At 29.5% G+C, this 9,979-nt stretch overlaps 2 protein-coding genes across 2 annotated transcripts; one reads left to right on the top strand and one right to left on the bottom strand.

The window, feature by feature from the left end:
- The first annotated feature begins 467 nt into the window (after nucleotides 1-467).
- On the top strand, nucleotides 468-6,502 carry LOC123013024. The gene is made up of 4 exons (XM_044411313.1): nucleotides 468-561; nucleotides 4,652-4,809; nucleotides 5,033-5,294; nucleotides 5,762-6,502. The coding sequence occupies exons 2-4, from the start codon at nucleotides 4,677-4,679 to the stop codon at nucleotides 5,928-5,930; spliced, it is 564 nt and encodes a 187-aa protein (XP_044267248.1). The 5' UTR covers nucleotides 468-561; nucleotides 4,652-4,676; the 3' UTR covers nucleotides 5,931-6,502.
- A 54-nt stretch (nucleotides 6,503-6,556) lies between these two features.
- On the bottom strand, nucleotides 6,557-9,979 carry LOC123012983. The gene is made up of 8 exons (XM_044411243.1): nucleotides 8,599-9,979; nucleotides 8,409-8,551; nucleotides 8,130-8,362; nucleotides 7,969-8,077; nucleotides 7,793-7,909; nucleotides 7,637-7,741; nucleotides 6,773-6,892; nucleotides 6,557-6,724 (listed from the first exon to the last, which is right to left on the bottom strand). The coding sequence occupies exons 1-8, from the start codon at nucleotides 9,957-9,959 to the stop codon at nucleotides 6,612-6,614; spliced, it is 2,301 nt and encodes a 766-aa protein (XP_044267178.1). The 5' UTR covers nucleotides 9,960-9,979; the 3' UTR covers nucleotides 6,557-6,611.

The following is a 9,979-nucleotide window of genomic DNA, read 5'->3' as shown; positions in this document are numbered from 1 at the left end:
TTTTCTCACAAAATATTTTTTTGCCACACCTTTGCAATTAAAATTAGTGTAAAATAAAGTTCATAATTAACTTTTCGCCAACCACATGCTAGTCATTAAAGTTATTACCTATCTTTTATAAGCAAAGAGATTAATTAAACTGGGGATTTAGTGTGTTTGGAAAAAAGATATTTCGTCTCCTCACTCACTTTATCTAATTAAGCAGTGTTTCCATTACCATAAATCAAAAATGCCCCACATCCCACTATACTACCTTTGATTATTTCTTGAAATGGAGTAACTTTTCTGGAAGTGGATGAAATAAAGTAGATAATACAAAAATTAGGAAATAACTTGTTGCACATTCTTCCGTGAATGACAAGAACTTAATCATTTGCAGCACCTCTCCTAACACCCACATAATATACCCCAGTGCGCATTGGCCAAGTATAAAAGACCCAACATATAGGCGTAACTCTGCCATAATACTGTGAACTGTGCTAAAAGCTGAAGTTTGTTCGCGTCTTTGAACGTAGCGCTTGACGTGAGTGGAGTGTATTTACTTCTTGACGCATCACAGAAGTAAGACCATAACAATTTTGTTATAGCTTACTTTCACTGTAAACTTTTTTGATTAGCTTTGAGCTTTGTTTTTTAAGCTTTTTCATTTAAGGCGCAAACAATATGAGAAACAATATAAATATGGGATAAAACTTTTCAAATATATCTGGTTGTTGCATTAAACAAAAAACTAAAACGTACATGTTTTAACAATAATAATAAATAAAATTTTATTTTAATCATAAATCTTGAAGTACATGCATTTTAAGAATTTGGAATCATTAATATTCATTTTACATTTTGAAGCGGTTTTATCGAGAGTAGGTATTTAATTAATTGACAAACTTTTTAATTTGTCTGAACACAATAATTTATAACTTCTATATTATGTCTCAAGATATTTTAAGAAATCTTTTTTTTGGATGTGTTTTGAAGTGGCTTGAGCAAAATCCTAATTTAATATAAAAAAGAGTGTATAATCAAATCATACAAAATTAATAAAAGTCACAAGCACAACATAATGTGTTTACATACTAATAAAAATTGAAATAAATAACTATAACAAACATTATATTGTAAATAATTAGTTTTTAGTTTTGCAAAATGTGAATTCATGGTTATTGAAAATAATACAATATAATTATTGCATTTAGTTATAACGAAAATACGTAACATTATCTAAACACATTAGCAAGTTTGTGATTAACCTTAATAACAATGAATAGCATTTATTGAAATTTGCTGTAACATTTTTAGGTAAAGTTTAGAAATAGAAGTACTTATTATTGGTAAAATCAATTTTTCTTAACTGTTCTAAAATTTGTGGTGTAATACATATTAATTTTCTTGTCTATTTTAACCTTAAATAAAAGACGTACTCTGTTTGGAAACGTATTATGAAATACTTACACTTCTTCAGGCTTTTGATATGTTTCTGATGCAATTTTAATTAGGTAGTTTTTGTAATAAGAATAAAAAGTATTTTCAAACTGGTATCACTAGTAACATTGTAAAAATGTAATTAAAGTAACATCATATAGATTTGAGTGAAAGCAGAATATTTTTTTGTTTTTATATTATTTGCACTTGTGACACAAATATAATTTTTAAATTCTTATATGCGAGTATGTTTCAATATAAGCAGTATAAACAGTACTTTTCTCAATTTAAGAAAACAAATTTTAATTTTGTTGTTTTTTCAATAAACATGTAAGATATAAGACAAAAAATTTCTGGATATCACGTATTCGTTATCCATTGGTTGTAAGAAAATTTGTACGTCTTTTTCCATATCGTTTATACTTGTGTACTACCTACACACTTTTATTCACAAAATTTACAGGTTTTTCTTAAATAAAAATTTATATTATTTTGTAATTTAAATCAGACTAAACATCGATAAAATTACATTAGGTAGAATGATTTTAATTATAATTTAATTTTAATTTACTAGTATTAATAGATTAAAATTCAAACTTTAATGTAATTATGACCTTCAATTAGTTTTGATTATGATGTTTGCGTAATTTCAAAAATCTGCAGTAACTTTAAACCCTAGACCTCAGTAAATTTACAACTTTAAAATACGTTGAGCAAGCAGTTTGTTATGTAAATTTATATTCCTCCGCTAAGGGTACATTTTCTATTTACTCTTATCTACAATTTAATGCGAGTATTCACACACAATTTTAAGGGTTTTGAATTAATATTTAACTTTTGGACTTTTCTGGTGAAAAAATTCCAGTCAAAGTCTACAAATAAGTAAGTATGCATTATATTCTACCACATTTTCTGCTTTTTTAAACTTGATACAACTTATAAAAATAAACCTTAACCATCACTAAAAAATATACATAGTATAGATTTTATCAGTTTCTCTAAAGTCTAAATTGACGTCAACAGAGTTCATAATTTATTTCCAACTGAACATTTATGCCGTTGGCATTTGGGGTATTTACTATAACTGGGCTTTACAATCGTAGTATGTAAAAGCTTTCTCATTGTAAACTAGAAAACTTTATGAATTGTCCTCTATTGTGATCCGCATCTTGAAAGAATGCGTTTTTATTGAATTTAGTAACAGAAAGCTGCTAAATGTTTGTGAGTGCAACTTGCACTCTATTTTACTTTATATGAGACGTTTGAAAAAAAAATTCATCACTTTTGAAATTATCCACCTATTAATAATAAACTTTGCAACACTCAGTTTATATCAGTTTATTCAAGCTAACACCATAAACAACTAGGCCATAAACGAAGAATCCAACAGGTGGTGATTGATGGCCGATTGTGTCCTATTATTTATTCAGAGTTAGGTCGTGTAGGTCGTTAGGCATAACAAAATATTTTAATTATTGAATTAATAGTCTGCCACAAACGTGTGCAATAAGTGCGAGACATTTCATCTTTAATCATAGTATTGACTGGAACATCCCTTATCGACCTTCCACAGAGCTTGAAACAGCGTGAAAATTTCATTGTTTCTCGAAATAGATTCCAACTTTTTAATCCGAGTTAGTTCAATACACGCGTTGGGCGTTGCGTATATAAATAGTATACACACATTTAATATAGAGGATTTTTGGTTTTGTTAGCTCTTATTGGACTCTCTGATACGATTTGTGTCAATGTACTCAGATAGTTCAAGTTTCTGTCTACACATAATATTATTTGAAATATTTAGCAACAGTTTTTTTAATTCTTCTTTTTTAATACTTACTCACATTTTTAAAGAATGATTGATTTGTTCATACCAAAGAAAATACTCTGTTAAAAATAAACTACATTTTTAGAATCAAGCACACCTCGACAATGATTTTATATTGGAAAAGGTAAAAAACAAATAAATAAAATAATTTAAAGTGTCACGTCACATGCAGTCCATATAGCAATTAATGAATATTGACCTTAAAATTCCTAACAGGAAAATGTTCATAAATATCATATTTGTAGGTGTATTACCGTTTCTGTATGTCGTATAGGTAAGAAAAAAACTTTCAACATAATAATAATAATGTAATACTCCTAACAGATAAGAAAAAGTATTCTGAATTTTAAATATTATTATTATTATTTGACTATGTTACTTAATTTCTACTTACTTTCTACCTTCTCAAATAGACCTCTAAAAATTATTATCTTTGAAAGTGTCCATTAAAAAAAACTTAAGAGTGCTTTGACAAATATTTTGCATTTCGTTTGATATTAAAAAACAAATTTTAAAATAATATAATTTTTGGAAACCATAGTACATATCACATTTTTAAAATGTCGAAACAATAAATATTTCTAAACTCCTGGCGGCTCCACCCGCCCCTACAAAAGTTTATTACATTTCTAAAATGTCAAATCGTTAAAACTAATCTTATCCTTCTGTTTGCTCTGTTGCGTGAACCAATCAAAAGAACTCCCAGTTGCATTCTATCTACCATTTGTCTAATGTTAATGTCACTGACAAAAATAGATGCATAAGTAAATAAGAATAAAAATAACCACGCCTCAGACTTCCAATCCAAAATACCAGAAAACCAAATAATTAAAACAACATAAAACATAAAAAAACACTTAGTTTGGCAGAAAAAATACTATAAACAGAGTGATTCAAAAAGTCTCAGACCATTTTTTTTCAAGAGTTATAGATCTTCAAAAGTTAATATATTAATAATTAATTCTGAATAATTTTAATAAAACTTAAAACCTTTAGAAAAAAAAAATGAAATCAGCAGCAAAACCTAAAATTTAAAAGTTATGTTGTAAATGTTTGTTAATATTATATGTACTAAAGTGGTCAGCTTAGATTCTGCTTAACTGTTAATAAATAAAAGCATCCTTTGTAATGAATCATAAAAATAGTAATCAAGAATAGTTATAAATTTTATTATTAAACAGTTAATGCAATGTAGATGATAAAAGCACATAATAAACTGAAATTCACTGAAAACAATATTAAATAAAAATCTAACATCTAACATCTCAGATAGAAAATATTTAACAATTAATTTAATTAGTAGTATCTATTAATGCCTTGTTCTTATGCCGTATAGGAAGCAATAATTTCAATGTTACACTACTTTCAGTTCATGTGAAAAAAATATTTTTATTTAATTTACAGTTAACCGGAAGTCTGTTTGTCTACAATGGGATGGTATGCAGAAGTGATATTTTTATTTCTCATTCAATATGTAATAGCAACAACAGGAGTTCTGCATAATATCAATTTACCCCCGAACTTTCTTGATGAAAGCGTACATCAAAGCCAAGATACAATTGGTAAGTTTTCATTCAATACCTTTGAACATGTGACAAAAAAAATAGTGGAAATTAGAACATGTTCATAAAACGTTCTAAACAATAATATAGTACGTAAAGTCTGTTTTTATTTAAACATAAAATTAATCGTAAGTTAAAATTTAATTGCAATGTTCTGTAAACTCACCCTAAAATAAACTCGTGTTTACTCGTACTTTCCAAATGTTATTTCCTCCATTTACAGAAGATGAAATGACTCCACTACTAGTAAATCAATATGAGGATTTTAAATACGAACAACTAGGGAAAATTCTAGCCAATTTATTACTCCAGCCTTGGCCTAAAGGTGTAAGTCCAATTCTTTATGTAGAAGATACTTCCCCGGAAAATTTTCACGAGCAAACACCTGTTGATAGTAACACAGTGGAAGTCGATCATATCAACAACCTCCCGTTTAAAAGATCAAGATATTATAGAAAATATCCTTGGAAGAGACAAAATTCTAGGTAAGCAGATGTTTTGTTTTTTAGAGGCTGTCCCGAAAAATCGCTCAAAAATTTGTTAAAAAAATAAATCTAAACAGAGTTTAAATAAATTGTTAACTCGTTAACAGAAGAAATTAAGGAGAAATTATAAAACACTTTATAAAAAAGTGTTAAATGTTGTATCAAATCAAACTTTTTTCCCCATGACTATGATATGACATACAAGTGTTGCAATGGACCTGACATACATAGCTTCCATTTTTTTTCATTAAAACTTTTTGGACGTTGGATGTTATGTGAGTGTAGCTGATCCATTTTTTTAATAAAAACCGTGGAGGAAGAAAATCTAATATACAAGTAACACACTTTATAAAATTAAATGATTATTATGTTTTTGTCACGTCAAAGTCTAAAGTTTTTTATTTAAGAAGAAAAGAAGTAGTGCTAGCTTCATTTAAAACTTGCTAATAGCAATATCTTATTTACAGATATGATGCTGAAAACCGATATTTATGTCAGCCCACTAAAGAAGACGTCTTCCGTCTTTTAGTAGCGCTACACGAGGCTCGTCAAGGTAACAGAGGCCAAGTACTAAATTTCTGCAACAGAAGAAGACCAGCATCTGCTGTATTTACGAACATACGTTTTCTTGGATAAATATATTCAATGTTTCTTACAATGTGACTGAAAACGAGATATCCAGTATTACAAGATTGTTGACAAACGCTTTGACCGTCTCATCCACTAGTTGTAATATTTTTTACTGAAACAGTTTAATTCTAATAGCAGCAAAGCAAACCTGCAACTACTTCGATACTCCTCAAACGTTTTAATTTTATACTTCATGGACATATCTAATCAGGCAATTTTACTAAGAAAATATGGTTTTTATAAGCAATGAGTCCTTACATCACTTAATGCAATACTTCACAAGTTGCCTTTAAGAAACGAGACAATTAGCAGACAAAATCTTTTTTTCAATGTTACCGTTATGAGGAGTTATCGTCCAAAAGATAATTAAAAAGAATTAAGCTGAGTCAAAAAGTAACTAGTTCGTTGTACGTCTGTATTTATTTCAATTTGTTTCTTGAACAGACTTAAGACTGTTAGTTTTTAGAGTAAATTATATGTATGTTTTTCTTTGAATGAATGTGAATATATAAATTATAAATTATTCTTAATGTGCGTAATAATGTAAATTGAAAATAAATCAATCATGTTTATATATTTCATAATAATAAAATTCCACTTCCAAAAAACTGTTAATAAAATTTCTGTTAGGGTTATCCATTTATTTATTATATAAAAAAGTAAAAAATACAAAATGTTCCACTAAATTTACTTTACCATATGCCCAGCTTCTTCGCAGTCGACTTCCTGAAACTCAATCTCTTCAGTTTTTTCCACATCTTGAATTTTCAGTTGTAGTTTATGCGATTCTATTGGCACAACTAAAATAACAATTATATAAAACGGACACCTAAACCATAAATACTTACTAAGCGAATTCACTTTAATAGGAAGGCAATTTGTAACATTTTTTTCGTTTTGCATTATGAAATCACAGAATGTTTCAGGAAGCTTAATTTCAGTGGTATTCGTAACTATTCCACAAATATCTACAACAAAAATTCTTTTTTGATTCGAGAACATTATATTTATAACTAGTATCGTAGAACAATGATTTCTGTTTATACAGTATGATGAAAAAAAGGCGCCCGTGTTAACCCACACGTTATAAGTGATCATTTATTAAAGACGAATTCGAAGACCAAAATTGGATTTGTGCTCTTATCAGTAAGATATAGACTTTCCTTTTTAGAAAAGAAAAATCTATATAATTAACAGTTTTAAAATAATTTCATTCTTAAAGTCTAGATTTTGATACTGTTGCCGGTGTTTTAAAAAAAAATGTGTAAAAAGTCTATTGAAATAAACTTTATTGAAGATGTTTGGATACCATTTCTTGGCTCCAAAGAAAATTTATCAATGTTGCAACATTGCAAATATCTCCTAGGATACAGAAAATGTCCAAGTAATATTCAATTATTGGAAACTGTAGCAACAAAAAAATCAATTTTCAATGTTGTTTGTTCTGTGAACTTTGAACGATTAAAGTCAAAAAGGTTTCCTAAATACGAAAAATACCTAAGTGAAATAGTTTTTTAGTAAAAGAAATTTGTGCAATATTGCCGCTTTGTGCTGTTAGACAAACTGTTTAAATTTTAAAAAGAATTTATTTAGACTATTTTTGAAATGATGGTCACAATGTTTCAATAAAAAAGGACGCGCCTGTTTCAATCGTGGGCGCCTTTTTTTCATCACCCTGTATAGTAAACAATTAATTAAAAATAATCTCTTACCTCTAAAATTCTTATCGATTTTTAAAAGAAACTTGGAATTGTTTTCTAGTTGTATTTTTTTTGGTGATGGAATATGAAAAATCCTTTCTGCGGGAACTTCTGGATCTGAAAACAAATCCTAATTATTTTAAATTGAATTGTAAATAATGTCCTTACATGGACAATCCTCCGATATCTGAATTCCTTTTATACGTAGTCTGAGGCCATTAATACCGGCTAGTGAAGTTCTCTTATAAATAATTAAAGGATCTTGATCTGTTACACTAATCTTGACTACAAAAATAGACATTGCATAAAAATAACAAATTTCAATATTTCGCATCAATTAATACCAGATTGTCCCGTCAAATGTCCACAATACATAGTCCCATCAATGACTAATGACTCAGATGCACAAACCAAATCAAACTTCTCAAAATAAAGTGTCACGGAACAAACATACTAAAGTACAAAACATTGTCAATATTTTCTTTGACAAATTACACACTTTCACCTGTTTATATTTCTTTATAAGAAATGAACAAGGAGATTCGTGGTAATCATAAACATCAAGAGTAAACATTTCATCTTGAATTGTTTTGGAACAAGGTGTGCTCGGATTAATTGGATGAGGTGTTTCCTGACATGGAATTTGTTGATAGCTACCGAAAAAACCTCGACCACAGTAAAACTGATCCGTAACAAAAGTCATCTCTTCATAGGGTTTATTCCGCAAATCGAGAGTTGCTAGAATAAATTGGCAATTTAAAGCTACATTTAAACTTGAGCTTACAAATCGTGTTAGATAATTGACTCCCACAATATCTCAATTGGTTTGCAAAGAGTAAATAATCATTTTCGCATGCATTACTGTTTTGAAGATTAAAATCTTTCATGTGTACTTTGATGCTGCAATATCCTGGTTCTTTCACAAATCTGAAAAATAGTACTACAGACTAGCTAATAAATATAAAGCTATCTACCTGTAACAAATTTGCATATTTCCTGGATAGTAAAAAGGATATCCGGGACTTTTAAAGTAACCTCGAAGTTGGTTTAATTCCACACATTTTCTTGGTTCAACATTACCTTCGCTTATTTCGTCAGTTTTGCAGACAGGAAAATTCCTCAAGGGTAAAGTATTGAATTGCATCTGATTCCAGTTGAGACAATAGTTGTAACTGTAACTATTTTGGACAAAAGAAGTGCTAGAACTAGATGTGTCAATATAATCGGTTTCTTCACGGTCTCTTGGAATTCGGTTAAAGTCAGGAGGAGCGTAAAAATACACATGTCTGATAACTTGTGGTTTATCATCAATCACTTCTGTATTTTCGCTAATTAAATGCAGTTTCTCAATCACCGCATCATGAGACTGATTAAGCGATGCAACTCTCTTAATTTGATCATTGTAAAATCTGAAATTTTCTTGGGTTACGTTTTTTTGCAACTCTTCAGGGATATATTTCTTGGGGCACTCGTCTTGTATCACATTCATGACAAAGCCGCTGTATGATGACCTTTCGTAACCTCTACTCACAAATCGAAAAATTTTTCTCTCCTCATTTCCAAAGGGGACAATCAATTTTAAATCCCGTTTGCAACCACAAATATATTTACCATCAATTTCGAAAAAACCTTCTGGACAATTTAAACTGCTAGGTCTTCCCAACCAAAAAAATTGAACGTGAATTCTTAGCCTACATATGTTGCCATTTGCTTTATAAATTTCATACAGACATTCTGTAGCTTTGCTCATACTGTAGGGAAAGTTGGGACTTGCCAAAGTAAACTGTTTCGAGTTGTAAGAAGTTTGGCAACATTTGTTGTGAGTAGGTCGTTTAGTGGTGGTATATTCTACATCAAAATTTGTGGTATGCCATTTGGGGACTGACCGTGTGGTAAACTCTGGTTTAGGTTGTAATACCTGACATGGAGAACGTGATACAAAAATTCTATACCCTCGTCCAGTGATATCTTTATCTGACACAAATTTTAAAATAAGAGTTCCTTTTTCAGAAAAATACTCTTTCGTGTCTTGTCTGGAACCGCAAACAGCGTCTTTATCGCCAATTTCCAATCGATCTTTATAACAGCCTAAAGACTCCTCAATGCTAAAGTCAACAAACTGAAGACTGAAACTTGTCGGACATGTGGGCCCTTTTATAAGATACGAACATTCAAAATCTGGAGGGTAATTGCTTGGATAACCTGGCGATTCTATTACAAATTGTTTTTGAGTCAAGACTTGACCACAGTCACTGTTAAAATTTCGCGAACTTTGATTTTGACCAGCAGCACAACACAGCACAGAATAAACTACCACAAGATTTAACTTATCCATATTGATTTTAGGTGTTAACG

This window comes from Tribolium madens, unplaced genomic scaffold, assembly GCF_015345945.1.
Source record: "Tribolium madens isolate multiple individuals breed KSU strain unplaced genomic scaffold, Tmad_KSU_1.1 Scaffold_96;HRSCAF=242;Tcas5.2_LG5, whole genome shotgun sequence".
Lineage (NCBI taxonomy): Eukaryota > Metazoa > Arthropoda > Insecta > Coleoptera > Tenebrionidae > Tribolium > Tribolium madens.
Note: the sequence above shows the minus strand (reverse complement) of the source record. Positions and strands in the feature narration are given on the sequence as shown.

Coding starts and splice junctions, on each gene's coding strand:
- LOC123013024 (XM_044411313.1), top strand. CDS start 4,677: ATGGGATGGTATGCAGAAGTGATATTTTTATTTCTCATTCAATATGTA. Junction 4,810..5,032: donor TCAAAGCCAAGATACAATTG/GTAAGTTTTCAT, acceptor CTCCATTTACAG/AAGATGAAATGACTCCACTA. Junction 5,295..5,761: donor TGGAAGAGACAAAATTCTAG/GTAAGCAGATGT, acceptor TCTTATTTACAG/ATATGATGCTGAAAACCGAT.
- LOC123012983 (XM_044411243.1), bottom strand. CDS start 9,959: ATGGATAAGTTAAATCTTGTGGTAGTTTATTCTGTGCTGTGTTGTGCT. Junction 8,552..8,598: donor AATATGCAAATTTGTTACAG/GTAGATAGCTTT, acceptor ACTATTTTTCAG/ATTTGTGAAAGAACCAGGAT. Junction 7,742..7,792: donor GATATCGGAGGATTGTCCAT/GTAAGGACATTA, acceptor ATTTGTTTTCAG/ATCCAGAAGTTCCCGCAGAA.